This window comes from Barbus barbus (assembly GCF_936440315.1).
Source record: "Barbus barbus genome assembly, chromosome: 32".
NCBI classification, from domain to species: domain Eukaryota; kingdom Metazoa; phylum Chordata; class Actinopteri; order Cypriniformes; family Cyprinidae; genus Barbus; species Barbus barbus.
Window position 1 is genome coordinate 19,855,647 of NC_136760.1, and position 19,193 is coordinate 19,874,839.

The window sequence follows — 19,193 nt, forward strand, 5'->3', positions numbered from 1 at the left end:
ATGTTATCATTTTTACTGTTATATTGTGTTACAATTATATAACGTTACTGGCTTCTTCTTTTTTTTTTTTTTTTTACCATAAAAGCAGGGGGTAATATTTAACATCTTGACATTATTTTATAGGACTATTATAGGATATAGGATATTCATACAGGACAACTTCACAGTTTTATTTTATATTTTATTTTATTTCACAAATACAGCAAATTCCCATAAAACATGAATAAAATGCATTTTAAAACAAATATTATTAGCAATACATTATTGCCATTAAATTGAAAAGTAAATTAAGTCATTTTTTTCCAATGTGATGGAAAAATAATAACCATGTGCCCATTTGAACAGCTTCTTCTTCCTCTGACCTTTGACCTTGAGCGTTTTTGTATTTTCAGAATACTATTTTTTTTTAAAATTGATAACACCAATGACGAGATAAAAGAACAAACATTACTATTATGGTTTTGTTATTTTAATACTTATTTAAATTATTTACTGGTTTTTTCTTTGCAGTAATGCATAACATAGGAAAAACTAAAAACGAAATGTAAAACTATAATTGTGAAGAAATAGGTAAAATGATACATACTCAAACATTTAATATTATTTCATAAAATTATAGAAGGATGCCTTTTATGCAGGATTTCTGTTACATTTAAAATAATTTTAATGACTGAATGTAAGTGGACATGATTGTCACCATATTTTGAGAATGACTGGATCATATCTAAACATCTTGTAGTATATAACAGCATGAACAATAAAATCTTAATTGAGAAAATGACGGAAAGTCATGACAGCGCATAGACTAGAAAGTAAGGCATTTCAGAACGAATGCAATGATCCAGTCGTGACTGCATTCACCTATTTAGAGCACTTCTGAAGGCTCTGACTAATGTACTCAAAGTGAACAACACCGTGATCACAATTCAGTGACATCTCTCTCCCCTTTCAAGTAACTGACAGCTGGTCAACCAGTCACCTGACCGGCAACAGCTAAAGAGAGGTGGAACTCTGCACCCACTGACATGTACTAGACAGGGTCTGAGTCAGAGAACAGATCTAAGTTTAACATAGGACAGAGACTGAGACACAAGCGGGGACAAGGGACCATCTGGGACGCCTTGCTTTCCAGTTCTGACTATTTGTACAAGTTCTTTTTATTTTTCTCTTGAGTTGCTGGCTTAATTTGATAAAACTATGAATGTTCAAAAGTGTGCCAGGTGTGGGTTTGTTGTGTACCCAGCGGAGAAGATCAATCTTATTGGTCAGGTAAGTCTTTACGGCATATGTCTCAAAGATCTTACATATTAACATGACAGTACATAGATAATCATAAAGCGTCAATGTATTTTTCGGTTTAGTCTAACCATGTTTTCTATGATGTAATAAAGACAGATTTCAGAAGAAGCAATTTAATTTTTCAAATGTAGATTTTCATTTTCTCACTCTTCACGTATTTGTCTCTTTTCTCTTTCAGAATTGGCACAAAGCATGTTTCCACTGTGAGGTCTGTAAGATGGTTCTGACTGCCAATAATTTTGTCAGCCATCAGAAAAGGCCCTACTGCCAAGTGTAAGTTTTGGAGTCATTTTTTGCTTGAATATCATTTTTAGTGACAATTAAGGCTCTGTGTTTTAATAAATCAGCATTATTTTCCATTGCTTCATGACTTAAGACATAATTGATCTTTCTGCGCAGTTTAATGTGTTAAATATTGAATTATTTCTCTTATATCTAATAGGCATAATCCAAAGAACAACACTTTCACAAGTGTTTATGAGACCCCAGCCAATATCAATGCCAAGAAGCAATCTGAAGCAGTCAGTGAGGTGAGGTTTTGTTTACGTCTCAGACTTACTGTACATCTGACAAAGTACTATAGTAAATGAACTAAGTACGTCTTTTTTTGTAGATGAGGCTATGAAAAACAATAATTGAATGAAAATTCAAGTCAAAATATTTTGGTTTTCTGTAACATTATTTGATGTAGTATTTACACGTGTGCAGTTCTGAGGTAATGCTGTTAATCTGAGGTGTTTTCATATAGAATATAATGAATATTAAGTAAGGCGTAATGTACAGTCAGCTGATCATTACTGGAAAATAAACTCCTTCAAATTGACTCTTTTTTGTGATAATGGCCAGCTGACTGTACATTACACCACTTTAAATAGATGAATACATAGTATAGTAAGATCTGAGTTTAATTTATCTTGTTAGTTTACTCATGGAGACTTTAAAAAGTGTTTTGTTTAAATATTTAGAGCTCATAAACTGATTTGAAACACAAGTATGCAGAAAATAACGTTTTTATAAATAAATTATACAGAATTTTTTCTTTAAAAAAACTTCCAGAATCAAGGAAACTGTGCAGTACCACTTTTTAGGCAGCCTGCTACTAAACTAGTGGTGCTCACTGTATTTACTGTCTGGTATATATTTCTAACTGATTTACAATCAAAAGTATTGAAAGAATTGAACATGGGTTGTTTTGCTGGTAATACCCCCTATATTATATGAGCTGGGTTAAAGGTCTGTTTTTAGGAGAGCTCAAGGGCCCCGGTGACTCTACAGGTTTGGAATGAGAACTGCATCTCTCCAGTTATTTCTGTGGTGTGACATGATACTCTTCTCTGGCCTTCTTTATGTACTTACTGTTTAAATTTATACCACATGAGCATGGCCCGCACCTCTCTTCCTTTCTTGCTCCCTTTCCCTCTCTCTCCTTCTCTGAATCTGTCTCTGTGGGATCCCAGCTGTTCTTGTCTGTCAGTGGGCTCTAGAGCGGCCTTCATGCAGACTGACAGAATGCAGACCACCATACTTATATTTCACATGTATAATTTAATTTCTTTCCTGAAAAATTACATAAAGACAGTGTGGAAAAACAGCACTCACTAGCATCACTGATGTTGCATGTCTCTGAATATGACTTTTTACAGTATGTGATATTCCATCATTCAATTACAGAAAGGGGATTTCAGAATCAATCATTACCACATTTATTTTGCTGATAGGAAGCACGCTAACATTTCTCTCCTTATATCTCTCTGGTTTTTAGAATAAATATAGAGAAGAAGGGGAGCGTTTCATGTCCACTTTCCACTATGACATGAGATCAAAAGAAATCGAGCAAGCTCGTAAGGCCAGCCAGCTTGCCAGTCAGGTGAGTAGCCAAAGGAAATAGTACCAGAAATCCATTACGTTTAGCTGTGGGCTGTTTTTTAACATGTGACCATTTTTTAATCTTTCTAAAAGCAGCAAGGTTACCAAACTGAATTTGTGGGCCAACAGTCATTTTACTCGGGCAGCGTTACCAGCCAGGAAATTGTACGTGTGACCCATGCACAGAAGACCATTAGTGACGTGAGTTATCAGATTCAGGCTCAATGGGCAAATGAAAAATGAGGCTCTTGCTTTTTTGCTGCACCTATAATTGGATAAATTATGATGATGTATTACAAAGAGTGGTAATTTGGTCTGCAGGTGGAATATAAACGAGGACATGAAGCACGTGTGACGCAGTTTACCTCTGTAGCCGACACACCTGAGATGTTACATGCCAAGACTGGAGTCTCATTGGCCAGTGATGTAAGGATACATTTCCAAAGTGACCTTTCAAAATGAAATGACATACATGGTTTTAAAAAGCCAAGAATCTTTATACTTCTTGTGGTATTGTAATCTTTCATAGAAAACTGTGGTAGTAGCAAATTTTTCTGTCAAATTTTTAATAACTGTTGATCACAAGTAATTATTTTATATTATAGTATAGTTATATATATGAAGTATAGTAAATGTAATATTTTATTATATTAATTTAAAACATAACATTATAGTAATAAGCTTTAGTGTAAAGGCTGAACGTATCAATATCGCTTTGTCCTGTTGTGTGACACTTCCTCAAGATTTTGCGGTTAATTTTCTTACAATTTTCATACATTGGCCACTGAAGCTAAATACGGAAGCCATACCTTCTCTTTTTCCCCAGACATGTCCTGCCTGGGATTCCTAAATTGCCTAAAATGTCCGGGTTTTGGCTTTGTTTTCCTATTGTTTTCATCCTTGCTGAAAGTAATGACTGAAAAGTAGTTTGACCAGTAGTGTGCAAGCAACCAATTGCTTGCACACAAAAGCCAATTCCCGAACATTTTAGGCAATTACAAATTCCCAGCTATAGGGCTGTCAGGACGTATGGTCACAGAGTCATCTGGAGGCCTTCCTCTTATGCCTGTTTATGTTATTAGTCATTGCACAAATTTGTTTCTTATCTGTGATGTTATATGTTGATTCAAAGGTGAAATACACAGAAGAATATGAGCAGTCTAAAGGAAAGGGCAGTTTCCCAGCTATGATCACGCCAGGATATGAAATGGCAAAGAAAGCCAATACACTGGCTAGCAATGTAAGTAAAGTTTAGGTTGCAAAAAGTCCAGTTTCCTTCTCAAAAAGTTGATTATTCCTTGCTTTTTTTATTCAGGTTGAGTATAAAAAAGGGCACGAAGAACGAGTGTCAAAATACACCGCTGTGACGGATACTCCTGATGTGCTTCTAGCTAAAAACCAAGGGAAGATTGTCAGTGATGTAAGTGAATAGAATCTTGAAAATAGTTTGTGGCCGAATAATATCCATATTTCTTAATTTGGCATCTCCTTCTATTAAAACAGTATGTCTACACTGAGGACTATGAACAGCAGAGGGGCAAAGGCAGTTTTCCTGCCCACTTCACTCCCGGATACCAGGTGGCTAAAAAAGCAGGCGAGATGGCCAGCAAAGTAAGTGTCCAAATGTGTAAATTACTTGTGAATGTCAGCTGCATGTGCATGCCAATTGTAATCTAGTGTTGTTTTTGTGCAGGTGAAATATCAACAGAAATACGAGCAGGAGATTAAGGGCAAGGCCAGCACTGATGCCGGTTCTGCAGAGTTTGCTTTGGCCAAAGAGAATGCAGAACACTTCAGTCAGGTGACACACTGTTCTTTTTCACATTCAATGCCTTTGCTTTACATCCTATGTGGTTACATCCTCACATGTCTCTAATTCCTTTAGCATGCCTATACTGAGGAATATGAACAGCAAAAGGGCAAGGGCAGCTTCCCTGCTATGATTACCCCTGGATACCAGATGGCCAAGAAAGCCCATGATATAGCCAGTGATGTGAGTATCAGTGCATTATCATTGCTGAAGTCGTCTGTCATTTTAGATATTTAATTTTCACAGTAGGAATTACACCAGTTCTGTCCCAGTCAGGGTTCAGGGATATTATACTTGACTAAAACTTAAACTAAAAAAACATTTTTGTTACTTGAAATACAATAACTGTTAACAAGGCAACATTTCCACTTTCATTTAGTTTAACCTGATGTACTAAAATAACTAAAATTGAAATAAAATTAATAAAAAATACATTTATTTAGACCACAAAAACTGATAAAAATGGCAAAAACACTAAAATAAATTACAACAATTTTAATAAAAATTAACACGGAAGCAGAAACTATAAAAATAAAATGTAATTCAAAATATTACCAAAAACTACAATAGCATCTCAGTGATACGAAATAACATTGTCAGACTTATTACCATCAACTAAAAATAAAACTATTAATAGCATATTTGCTAACTGAATTTATTAAAATAAATTATAATTATTAGATAAAAAGGATTTGAACAAGATGAAGGGATCCTCTGCATACCACACTCTAAACACTGATGACAACTTGACTCTGAAGTGTGCACACAAAATCAACAAGCTTGTGAGTGAGGTGAGAGATTTACGTCAGGTGCAGAAGAATAGATGGATGGCATATTCACTTTTGCCTGTTAAACATATTTAGAAACAGCATTGATTAATTAGCTGAAGATTTGTAACTTGGCTTACTGAGTGCATTTTGGGATGCACACGTGCAAAAAAAGAAAGAGAGGATCAGTGAACACATCTGTCAGCGGCTCAGCCAGACATAATGTCTCCTCACCTGCATTCTCTACATCCCATGAGCCCAGCCACCCACAGACATAAACAAAGACAACAGACAAACCCAGGGGCCACATCATCATTCTATTTTCACCTCTCACATGCCACAGTGTATACCTAATGATGTCATAAACAATACCACATCCTCATCCTACCCTGATTTAGAAGCAAATGTCAAAAGGGCATGTGGTTTTCTGTATGCAGTGCATGAAGTTCACCACAAGTGATAGAGACTTCCACAACTTCATTGCCTACATGACACAGATATCTTCCCGTTATACAGGTTGAATACAAGAAGGATCATGAGAAAGCCAAAGGCCACAGCATCAACTACTGCGAGACGCCACAGTTCAAGAATGTGTCAAAGATCGCCAAGTATACCAGTGATGTGAGTGCCTCATCAGTGATCTGACTGCAAAGAAGCATATTCTATATTTAAGGTGTTGCTGTGCTCGGCACTTGTGTGCAGTCATATGCAAGCTCATTCATTTTTGATTGCAGAATAAATACAAGGAGAATTACACCAATCACATGAAGGGGCACTATGAGGGCGGTGGCATCGATAAGAATACCATGCATGCCATGAACGTCAGAAAGCTTGCCAGTGATGTAAGACAAAGCCATTTTCTGAACACATTATCTCTCATATGTGGTTTTGTTGCTCATCTTTAATTGCATTAAATTTGTATAAATTCATACTGCAATAGAATTATAAAAAAGTAAACTACAGAGCATTGTCCAATTTTTAAATAAGAAACTGTTGTAGTAAATAAGTAAATATTAAAATATTTTAGATACATTAATCAATTTTATATATATATATATATATATATATATATATATATATATATATATATATATATATATATATATATATATAGGGTGTTAACATATTCTCTAATACCATTTGATTTCAGATTGCCTACAAATCAGAATATGAGCAGGAGAAGCATGTTCAGAGTGAGTACAACTATCCAGCCACCATCACTCCATCCTATCAGTCACAGAAGAAACTGGAGCCACTCAAAGATGTAAGTCTATCATTTTTGTTGTGGCCATAAACTTACATTTCATGGCTATTCTGCTTAGAACTTGTCTATCAATAACTGTGCCATTCTGACAGATGGTAAAGTGCTGCCTCAGCCTTATAAATGAACGCTTGCAAACATGCAGGCTAATCTAAATGGATGTCTTTTATTTCCCCTACACAGAAAAACTACAGACAGCATATCGACAAGCTGAAATTCAGCCAGGTTACAGACACTCCTGAAATTGTGCAAGCCAGAATCAATGCCCATCAGCTCAGCAATGTAAGCATAATTTGTCCTTGTCAATGAGTGTTTAAGTGAATTTAATGCATTGAATTTAATTTTATAAGCCTCAAATACTGTATAACCTCTCATTCAAGCTGAACTATAAAGCCAACTATGAGAAGACAAAGACGCAGTACACATTATCTCAAGATACACCAGAACTTAAAAAGGCCAAAGCCAATGCAGAGCTTTCAAGTGATGTAAGCCTATACTCACATTCCAGAGCGTTGCCACATTGTTTGTCATCCTTATATATAGTTCACAGGTGTTGATTGTGTTGTTAAGTGTTGTCTCCCCGCACGTTCACAGATCAAATACAAAGAGACCTGGGAGAAGAACAAATCCAAAGCATGTGATATCGGCCTGGACACACTGACATTCAAAGCTGCCAAAGCCTCTCGAGACCTGGCTAGTGATGTAAGAATCAAAATGTTGAAATGTTTAAATTAAAAATGTAAACGTCATTAAAATTTGTTTCCTTGGGTTAATTTGATTTATTGGGCTGTACAGATCAAGTATAAGGAAGCATATGCAAAGAACAAAGACAAAGCCATTGGAATGGACGTGAGTGACTCCAAAACAATGCACTCCCTTCAGGTTGCCAAGCTTAGCAGTGAGGTAAGCCTGAGTACCCAAAGTCAGGTTAAATTAAACAAAAGTATATATTCCCATTAATATGAGTGTGCAATCTCAGATTCTTCAGCCTAAACAAATAATCCAATCAAATTTCTTTGCTATAGGTCGCTTATAAAAAGGATTCTAAGGAGACTCAATCCAAGTGCCACCTGCCTCTAGACATGGTGAATCTGAATCATGCTAAGAAGGCTCAGGCCCTGGCCAGTGATTTGGACTACAGGAAGAAGTTACACGATTATACCGTCCTGCCTGATGACATGAAAGTGCAGCAAGCTAAGAAAGCCTACCAACAGCAGAGTGACGTAAGAAGAATAAACCATGTCTATTTGCAAGGCCAGAGTAAAATGATACACATACTGTAATTTATGCATTCTATATGGATATTGATTTGGCTGTTTTAGAACCAGTACCGATCAGACCTGACCTGGATGAAAGGAGTCGGATGGGAGGCTGATGGCTGTCTGGATGTAGAACAAGCCAAGAAAGCAGGAGAACTATTCAGTGAGGTTGGTCATCACAAAATTTGGATTCCCTACTGATTAGACTCGCATATCTGGTCACCAGCATTTTCATAGGCTTCTTAACTAGCTTTACCACCAAGATTTATTTGGTCCTCACCAGGAAGACAATGCTGAACTTCACACGTTTACTCTAACTGTGCATTTTTCCACCTCTATACAGAAAAAGTACCGCCAGAAGGTGGACAGTGTGAAATTCACACAAGTGGCAGACACTCCTTCCATCGTACATGCTAAGAAGAGCCAGGAGCTGCAGAGTGGGGTAAGACATGATCCATCCGATTATATATTTCTCTCCTCTGTGGATATTTCTGGGATTAATTGGTCTTTTCTTGTACTCAGCTGGCATACAAAGCGGACACTGAACAGACAATGCACCAGTACACTATAAGCAAAGATGAGCCTCTCTTCAAGCAAGCCAAAGCTAATGCAGAGCTTCTTAGTGAGGTATGAACTGAATCACTGGAACCTGTTGCTTATGTTGCACCAATAATCTACACATGAACTAACAACCCACTGCCTGGTTTTAAACACATTAAACTGGTGATTTTCAGAAAACATATAAGAGTAGTTGGGATGAGCAGAGGGAGAAGGGTTTTGAACTAGGCTTGGACTCAGTTTCAATTCTTGCCGCCAAAACAACAAGAGATCTCGCCAGTGATGTGAGTGACCAAACACCCTACTGATGCACATGAATCACAAATAGACACTGGAAGCTCAGGTATTGTGACTAATAATCTAATGTAAATTTCCTGATATTCCATATATTTAGGTGAAGTACAAGCAAGAATATGAGATGACAAAAGGGAAGATGATTGGCGTGAAGACTGTGTCAGATGATTCTCAGATGGCCCATTCAGCCAAGGCTACCAAACTTCAGAGTGACCTCAATTACAAGAAAGAGTATGAGGATACCAAGACCAAATACAGTGCCTCACTCGATATGATGGACCTCGCCCATGCCAAGAAAGCCCAGGAACTGGCCACTGAGACAAACTACAAAACCTTCTTACACGAGTACACCATCTTGCCCACTGATATGAAGGTGGAATGGGCCAAGAAAGCCTATGGTCTACATAGTGATGTAAGAGTCCAGCATTCAGTTTAATGACTTGTAAAGCCAAAACAGGCACAAATGCATGCTGCATACAACATGCATACTGTTTGGAATTATGCATCAAAATGTTGTTTTCTTCACAGAAAAAGTATCGCTCTGACCTGAACTGGATGAAAGGGGTGGGATGGGAAACCACTGGATCCCTTGATGTACAGCAGGCCAGAAAAGCTACAGATTTAGCCAGTGAGGTACAGATCGACCTGAACATGACCAACCATACACACTTAATGTCATAGTTTTTCATCTAATAAGTTCTAAAATCAACTAACTTGAGCAGTCACCAGATTTCTAGGTCATCAGCAGGACCCTCTAAAAATGAAATGCATACTTAACCACTAGAAGAGCAGTTATGTAATGCTTGCATAGCAAATAGCTGAAGTGGTAGGTTATATTAAGCAGGGGAAGGAATAGGAAAGAACTATTTCCTCAATTCATCAGTACCTTTTATAGTTTTTTAAGAACCCTTGTCTCAGCAAACATCAGAAAACATTTTTTTTAATTACATTTTCAACTAATAATAATTTTTAGGTTATTATGCCTTCAGAAATCTGACATTCCTGGCTAAAAGAATATAAGCATAAGTTTTGTTATTTAATATACTAATTTACTAAATAGTTTTTTTGTATAAATGCAAACTTGGAGATAAACAGAGTGTTTTAAATTTTTTAAGAATTACAACAGAGACACTTTATGACATCGAGTGCTGCTTTTAGAATAGAAGCCATGACTATTATTAGATACACTTCACTTTGAGTAGAGATGTTAAACTCAGCTAAAATATAGAAGCAGATGCCTGAGGTTAGCATTTCCAATTACGCATCTGTTTAAAGGTATTGTGAAATGATTGAACCATATCATCCTTGAAATGAAAAACCTTGGGGGCCATACACCCAAGAGATACTTCTGTAAATTCAAAACACACTACATCTCCCAGCACTGACAGCTGATATAAATCTTTGCCATGTGTTGTGTTTGTTCCAGAAAAAATACAGACAGGATGTAAGTGCTCTGAAGTTTACCAGCGTGGAGGATACACCAGAGATGGTCCAGGCCAAAATCAGCAGCAAACTGGTTCTTGATGTACGTCTTTATTTGATACATGCATGAATTATTAATAATATAATAAAGATTTCTATGAATCTATGCATTGAATTTGGGAACAACTGGTAAAAGAGATGTGTGTGACTGTGAACATGTGAGGTATCTTCATGTTGACAGAGATTATACAGAGAGAAAGGGGAGAATGAAATGCACAAGTACACACTGACTGGAAATATTCCAGAGCATGTGCAGGCTAAAATCAATGCCATGAACATCAGTGAGGTGAGAATCCATTACAAACACTGCTGTTCCTGTTTCAGAAACTATTTAACACATGCACAAACAATTGAATTTCCACATTAAACTGCTAAAAGTATAATTATTTTCTATACAGACACATTACAAAGAGTCCTGGAGAAAGATCAGAGATGGTGGCTACAAGTTGCGCTTGGATGCTATTCCATTCCAAGCAGCCAAATCTTCTACAGAAATCCTTAGTAATGTGAGTATTTTCTACCCTATAGATGAACTAAGTTTATTTTGGTTATCTGTCTGTTTATCTGTATAAATGTTTGCCTCCAGCAAAAATACAAGGCACAGTTTGAGAAGACAAAAGGAAAGATGATTGGGCTAAAGGGACTACAGGATGACATAAACATTGCTCACTCTGTTCATGCCACAGATATACAGAGTAATGTGAGTATTTCAGAAGACTGAGTAATGCTACAGCATTTGGAGTACCACAAATATGAGTTTGAGAGGTCATGCTCAAGTGATTGATCAGCTTTCTATTTCCTTAGCTCAAATACAAAAAGGACTCTTCTAAGGCGCACTCTCAGTTCCATCTACCAATGGATATGTTGGATGTGCTCCATGCTAAGAAGGCTCAGTCTCTGGTCAGCGATCAAGACTATAGGCTTACATTGCACAAGTATACAACCCTACCTGATGACCTCAAAGTGCAGGCTGCCAAGAGAGCATATGAACTACAGAGTGAGGTAATGGATTATTCAATACTTGCACTAATATTACTAATACTCATTGTTCACAGAATGCCTCTTGAAAGTTGAATTCTCTTGAACATATTTTATTTATGCAACAGAAAATCTACCGCTCTGATCTGAACTACCTTCGTGGTGCGGCCTGGATTGCCACTGGTGCCCTACAGATTGAGGGATCCAAACGGGCCACGGATCTAATTAGCGAGGTATGAATGTCTAAATATTAACACATTGATCTAGCATTTTCATCTGAATTACAGTTCAAAAGTTTGGGTTCGTTAAGTTCGTTAAATAAATGAGAGTAAAGACTTTTACATTGTTACAAAACATTTCTATTTCAAATAAATGCTGTTCTTTCTATTAGTCAGAGAATACTGAAAGAAAATGTATCAAGGCTTTCACAAAAATATCAAATAGGACAACTACTTGATTATTGAATTACTTTAACATTGATAATAATAAGAAATGTTTCTTAAGCACCAGCAGCATATGCAAATTATTTCTGAAGGATCATGTGACACTGAGTAATGGCTGCTGAAATTTCAGCTTTGCCATCACAAGAATAAATTACGTTTCAAAATATTAAAATAGAAAACAGTTATTTTAAATTGCAATAGTATTTCACAATATTCCAGGTTTAGTACTTTTGATAAAATAAATGCAGGCTTGGTGAGCATAAAAGACTTACAGACTCCAAAATTTTGAATGTTATTGTGTATTTTAAATTTGCTTCATATATGTATTTATTATACTATATGTTTCTTTTGCCTGACAGAAAAAGTATCGCCAGCAGCCCTACTCATTCAAACACACATCCGTCACGGATTCTCCAGATATGGTGCATGCTAAAACCAGTAACAAGATCACTAATGAGGTAGGAGAACATTCCCAATATTGTTTCTGTGTTTTGTGATTTCCATCAAAACAGGGATTATAATGTCTTGTGGTCTGATGCTATTTAGCGCTTGTACAAAGAAAAGGGAGAGAACTTCAGGCACAACTACACCATTACTGCAGAGAGACCTGAAATCACCCAGGCCAAGATTAACGCTGCTAACTTCAGTGATGTAAGATGAGCCTTCCAAGTCTATTTTAGTGTTTATAGATATTGCTACATCCTAAAAAAATCCCCTATTTTAAACTTGATAGCTCATTTCACAGATATTCTGAATCTGTTAAACTGAACCTGCATGCAAGACGCTAGAGAAAAAAAGTTTGAACATTTTCTGTTTTGTTTCAGGTTAAATACAAGGAGTCATGGCATACGCTCAGAGCTCAGGGTTATAAACTCACCATGAAGGATATCCCCTTCCAGGCTGCCAAAGCCTCCACCAGCATTGCTAGTGATGTAAAAATACCCTCTCTAAATTTACACACATAAACATCTATGGTCAAAAACTGCTGTGATAAACTCATGCATTAATATACATAAGCAATCATGCTGCTAACTTTGTGGTGACCAACAGTTTCTGCATGTGCACTAACATCCAGTTCACATGTTCACCTCCTTTGCCCTGGTAGGTCCAGTACAAGCACAACCATGTGTTGGAGAAAGGCAAGCACATCGGAGCTCGCAGTGTTCTTGAAGACTCGCATTTAATGCACTGCTTAGAGATGGGACGCCTGCAGAGTGACCAGCATTATCGTAAAGAGGCTGCATCTGTTAGTGGCCAGTACCAGCTGCCTCTAGACATGATGAACCTGGTTCATGCCAAGAAAGCCCAGGCTTTAGCCAGCGACCAGGATTACAAGACTCAAATACACTCTTACACAGTCCTACCTGATGATATAAAGGTGCAGTGGGCCAAAAAGGCATATGACCTGCAGAGCCAGGTGAGAAAAATAATAAAAGATGAACAAGGTTGATCTTAATCTTGAGTTTTGGTTTCATAGAAGAGTGACAAGGCAAACACTATAATCTTGTCTTCTTTATCTTTCAAAGAATGTATACAAATCAGATCTGAACTTCATGAAGGGAGTGGCCTGGGACTCAATAGGTGCGCCCCAGCTGGAGTCTGCAAAGAAAGCTGGAGAGCTCATTAGTGATGTAAGTCACTTACTGTAAATTTAACATGAAATCAAAATTGAGTCTGTTTACCTTGTTAATGCAAGCTCATGGTCTTATTGTGAATGATTCATCCATGCACATTATTCTGAAATGTAAAAAGGCCTCTATAACCAAAAATCAACCAACTTCACTTTTATGCTGACATCAGTTAGGCTAGACAACACACAAGCTTTTGGATAATGTTAACAAAAAGCAGAATTGCTATTTAGCTATTTTAGATCTGGATCCATTCTGGCATGGAATGCCTATTTTTTACACTCCAAGTAATTACCAATTGATAACATACTTTTTTCTTTTTGAATACCATGTTTCACTCATATTAGTAATTAGTAAAACTCATGTTTATAGTCGTAATTTTTCTAGCATGCTGTAATAAAATTATACCACATAAAACCATGGTTAATAACGAATGCTTTTCTTCACCGTTACCTTCTGTAGAAGAAGTATCGTCAACATCCTGACAGTCTGAAGTTCACTCAAATTGCTGATTCACCTGATATTATCCACGCAAAGAACAGCTACATGCAGTGTAGTGAGGTAAACTCCATTCAGCATTCTTATGTGTTGCCGGTGGCTGTTTTGGGTGAGTGAATAACAAAAGATTTATCCTGTTTCAGAGAATGTATAAATCTGGAGACTCTGACTCTATGCACAAGTACACATTACATTCTGATCATCCTGACTTCATCAGAGCAAAGATCAACGCTCAGCAAATTAGTGATGTAAGCCAGCTGTCGATTGGTACTCTTGCAAGATGTATTTAATGTTTCTGAAAGAAGTCTCTTATAAAGCCTTTACTTATAATGGCTAAATTTATTTGATAAAAATAAATAAAAACAGTAATATTGTGAAATATTCTTACAATTTAAAATAACTGTTTTCTATTTTAATATATTTTAAAATATGATTTTTTTTTGTGATTGCAAAGCTGAATTTTCAGAAGCTATTACTCCTGTCACATGATTCTTCAGAAATCCAAAACAAAATATTATGAAGTAAAAACTTGTTTTCAACATTGATGATAATAAATGTTTCTTGAGCATTTGAGGACTAACTCAGCATATTAGACTGCTTTTTGAAGGATCACGTGGCACTGAAGACTGGAGAAATGGCTTCTGAGAATTTGCCAAGATTTGGCAATAAATTACATTTATAAATATATTAAAATAGAAAATAGGTTTATAACATTTTTAAGAGACTTCTTTCAAAAACATAGAAAAACCATTCAAGATTCCAAACTTTTGAATGGTAGTGTACATCCTTAAACATTGTCTATGTCCCTTTTTTACTTTCATTTTGCAGAAAGTGTATAAAAAATCAGGTGAGCAGGTAAAGTCTGCAGGTTACGACCTCAGGTTAGACGCCATTCCCTTCCAGACTGCCAAGGCCTCTAGAGAAATTGCTAGTGATGTAAGTCAAAATCAAAATATTTAATTGGCAAACTGTGAACTATTTTCTTAAATAAAACCCAGCTTTAGAATTGTAATTTAATATATGTTGTACCGTTTCTTCTCAGTTCCGCTACAAGGAGGAATTTGTCAAAGGGAAAGGCCAGCAGGTGGGCCTCCTTAGCGTTGAGGATGACCCCAAGATCAGACACTCACTGGCTGTAGGGAAGCTCCAGAGCAACAACGAGTACAAGAAGCAGTCCCAGGAGACACGCTCTCAGTTTAAGATCCATGGCGACCAGCCTGAGTTCCTACATGCTAAGAAGAGCCAGGCTCAGCTCAGCAACCTCAACTATCGCCAACGTTTTCATGACTACACCTGTGATTCTAATCAGCTCAATGTCAAACATGCTAAACAAGCCTACCAGCTGCAGAGCGATGTGAGAACTGCTTTTGGGACTATTCAACGATTTATGATGAACTGTAATGATAGCGTTGTATGCTAATGTCTCTGATGAATGGCAAATGAGTGGCAAATACTTTGCCATTTGCATGTGAAAATATGATATTGCAGTGACTTGGTGGCACTTGGTGACATGCACCCAAAAAAGGAATTGTTTGCTTGTTGTTACTTATTGTTTTCCTCATGTAGCATGGTTTAATGGTCTTGACCTCTGTGGTTGCAGGTGAACTACAAATCCGATTTGAACTGGATTAAAGGTGTGGGCTGGACCCCACCAGGCTCTTTTAAGGCAGAAATGGCCCGCCGTGCAGCAGAACTGGGCCTTGCTGAAGGAGTAACCACTGACGAGGCTATTGCCAAGTATCAGCAGCTAATGGTGAGACACATCTCTGCATCACAGTCTTATACATTAGCTATATGTAAATACGACTTATTTGCTCTGTTCCATAACCTTGTTAACATACCGAAAGCAAACTAACCATCATGGAACATAAGTGAGCGGGTTGGAATGCTCTACTTAGGCAGCAACTCCACAAGTTACACAAACAGCGCTGTTGATGTGACTCACAACAGATTTCAGTAGAGTTTGGTGTTGGTATGTAGCTAAACTAACAGCACAATACTCTATTAATAATAATCATAAAAATAAATAACATATTAGATATACTGTATATTACATTTAATTAAACTGAACACATTTTTATTGATACTTTTAGTATTGAATGAAATTTTAATTTGCAATGAAATGTACCAACTGATTACCGACTGATCTTTTTTTCCATGTTATGATGTACATCAGAGTGTAAGTCTAATTATAACATTTTAATTTAGAGGTAAAAATGGTTAAAAAATTAAACATACATGGATTAGTTGATCACAATACGATCTATAACCAGTGTTATTTTACTATTATTTATATACTATAATTTTATAGTAAAAACTATAGTTTTATATATTTTGAGTTGAATATTTTTAGTAATTGTGTTATGTGTTTGTAATTTTTCTTTCTTTTTTAACATTACTATTTAGGTTGAACAACATTCCACACCAACTTTAAAAGTTTAATTTTAAATGTAATTTCTCTTACCTCATTAATCATCCTCATTTTTTTTTTTTTTTTTCACTGAGCTTGTCAGTGTTTTATTTGATTGCCTTTTCCTTTAAGAAAATGCCATGTTGCTCCAGAATTTGGCTAAAACAAGGTATCGTATAAGGCATATTAAGTTGGCTATAGCCTTCAAGTCAGGAGTGTGCCTTCAAATGCTGCCTCAGTATGCAGTACCCTAGGTTTTGGAACAGAGCAACTGTCATACTTTTGACATTTTTACATTGTTACCACATTACCAAATTGCCTATAGTTTCTCTCCCCATAATGCATTTCATATTTTTATTCTGTTTCAGATGCTCCAGAGACAGCAGGAGTTCCAGGACCAAGAGCAATCCACCACCGAGCAGACGGAGACCACAAAGGAGTTCCAGCAGCCAGGAGTCAATCCTGATGCTATGGAGATCCTCCACGTCAAGAGGAAGAAGACAATTCACACCGCATTCAAGCAGGCCAAGACCACAAAATCCATCACGTCACAGTCTGTTGCTTCCCACTCAACCACAAGTCAGTCTATCACCAACCAGTCCACCAAGAAACAATCCATTATGAGCCAGTCTCATGCTGATGAATCCACCGCAAGACAGATGAGTGAAAACCGGGCCATCACAGATCAAGCTGCTGCAAAGTCAGGAACAATGTAATCTGCCATTTCTGTCTTCCTTTTCTTTTTTTTTATTTAATGATCATGTAGATCCTGGTGTTCTTTGACTGTGTTTTTGATTGATCCATGAATGAAGGATATTTACATGAAAGACATATGTGAAAAATGAATGTGAAGAAGGTTATAAGTGAAAAGTGAACATGAAGATGGTTAAAGTAAGTTCAGACAGTAACGGATGTTTGGTTTTCATTTTATTATGGTTGAATTAATGTGGTTATAGTTATGAGAAGATATCAAACAAAGCTAGAAGTATGGACAGAGTATGTAAAGAATAGGGATGAGCATGATTTTGAAGACGTGCTATTTTATTATTATTACAGTAGATATGGAACATTTTTTCTTTTTATTTGCTGGAAATATGATAAGCAAGAATCAATTGTAAAATGTCTCATAACATTTATAACATTTCCTTTTGTTGGATTTGACAGTTGTCTCTGGTGGTTCTGAAATTGTTTTATTGAAGTTACTGGATGTAATGTATGCCTATCAAGCTGCACTTTGTGAGAAAGAACCGCAACTCTGCTAGCAGAGTTTAATAGCTGAACTGTAAGTAAATGTGTGAATTATGACATATTATAATAAAAGCTATTTTATGTCCTTCATAAAACATCTTCCCTAACGCATCTCACTGATCTTGAGCACTAGAGGGCAGTCACAGACAGTTTTATTGTGTCAAGTCAATAGTTTCTTGTAATAAACTTGGTAATAAACAAACAGAGAGACAGACAGACACAGACAGACAAACAGACAGACAGATGGATGGATGGATGGATGGATGACTGTAAAAGATGTAAAAAGCAGTATTCCTTCCAGCAGTTTGGAAGAACTGCTCAGTGGGGCCTCACTATTGCTGGAACATAATGAAAATCAGTTTAAAGAAATAAATCATGTTTATTTTCTTGATTTTCCAATGCAAGTGTTGACCCATAATGCCTAAAGCAGAGGTGCTGAACAACTGTTGTGAAGGAACTGGTGATGGTCAGCCCATAGGGACACTTGTGAAGGCTGATGCGAGTTTACTGCTAAGTTCTGAGCTCTGGGCTTTTGGAATTGGTTACGGGAATCTAGGTGGAAAAACCTTTTCAAGAGAAAAAAATAGGTCTCGTTATTTCCACTGCATATTAGCATATAGAATAAAAAGAGTTTTCTGGTTAATGCATGATGCATGTTTATTTTACCTTCAAGCTGTATTACAGTGATTACATTTCTAACAGTTATTCTTCAAGAGCGGTGATAGTATAAACACACAGGATGACTAATTATAATACTTTTTTGCTATTAATGCACATTTTGCATGCACATAAAAGTATAATGACAGTAAAAGTAGCCATTCCTTCAGTCAAAGTTCACTACTGAGGAAGAGTAGAGCCTGACAAAACTTTGAGTAATGTGACCATTTTTCCTATAAAGACAAAAATGGCCTATGAGTCAGTGGGGTTGTGGTCAAAGTGGCAATAAAATTGTCTGTATGTTTGTGCAGGCATAATTTTTGTCCTTTGTTCAATTTGATGTCCAGCCTCAGTCCCGTAAGCCCCATTGTCACTCAAATTTCTTTATGGATCTCACTGGGCCTTTCAAAGTGAATTTGTTTTGCTTTTGCTGCTTACTACTGTACAAAAGCCCAAGTGTGATTAGAATGAGCCAGTACACAGAGCGGGACTGAATTCTGCTAATGCAAACCTGATTGAAAAAGGTTGGCATTACCTTGAACAGTTTAAAAAGGCAAATGTGCACTGATGTATCTGGTGTTCCTCTGAAATGAAAACCTTGATCTGATTAAGTTTAAACAGAAGTTTTATGATTGTTCGTGATGGAGATCAAATGCTAAATTCATAACATAACCAGTGCAACCACTTGGCTCTGTTGTTAGTTTGCTTTTGCAAAGAACATTAATGTTCCAAAGA

General features: G+C 36.7%; 1 protein-coding gene across 1 annotated transcript; it reads left to right on the plus strand.

Annotated features, from left to right (window-relative positions):
• Positions 1–1,053: 1,053 nt before the first annotated feature.
• On the plus strand, positions 1,054–17,892 carry LOC306851888 (nebulin-related-anchoring protein-like). Its single transcript, XM_079388377.1, has 42 exons — positions 1,054–1,269; positions 1,478–1,572; positions 1,742–1,829; positions 3,062–3,166; positions 3,262–3,366; positions 3,487–3,591; positions 4,298–4,405; positions 4,481–4,585; positions 4,669–4,776; positions 4,859–4,966; positions 5,051–5,158; positions 6,259–6,363; positions 6,477–6,584; positions 6,893–7,006; positions 7,187–7,285; positions 7,384–7,488; positions 7,598–7,705; positions 7,799–7,906; positions 8,029–8,226; positions 8,326–8,430; positions 8,606–8,704; positions 8,785–8,889; positions 8,997–9,104; positions 9,215–9,526; positions 9,643–9,747; positions 10,541–10,639; positions 10,778–10,882; positions 10,995–11,102; positions 11,183–11,296; positions 11,401–11,598; positions 11,703–11,807; positions 12,377–12,475; positions 12,564–12,668; positions 12,842–12,949; positions 13,123–13,434; positions 13,544–13,648; positions 14,108–14,206; positions 14,287–14,391; positions 14,972–15,079; positions 15,186–15,497; positions 15,744–15,896; positions 16,922–17,892. The coding sequence occupies exons 1-42, from the start codon at positions 1,198–1,200 to the stop codon at positions 17,267–17,269; spliced, it is 5,469 nt and encodes a 1,822-aa protein (XP_079244503.1). The 5' UTR covers positions 1,054–1,197; the 3' UTR covers positions 17,270–17,892.
• The last annotated feature ends 1,301 nt before the right edge of the window (positions 17,893–19,193 follow it).

What these genes read in the sequence shown, in the direction of transcription:
- LOC306851888 (XM_079388377.1), top strand. Translation starts at nt 1,198, where the DNA reads ATGAATGTTCAAAAGTGTGCCAGGTGTGGGTTTGTTGTGTACCCAGCG. An exon ending in CCAGCCAGCTTGCCAGTCAG is followed by an intron (nt 3,167 to 3,261) that starts GTGAGTAGCCAA and finishes TTCTAAAAGCAG; the next exon opens with CAAGGTTACCAAACTGAATT. An exon ending in GCCAGGAGCTGCAGAGTGGG is followed by an intron (nt 8,705 to 8,784) that starts GTAAGACATGAT and finishes TCTTGTACTCAG; the next exon opens with CTGGCATACAAAGCGGACAC.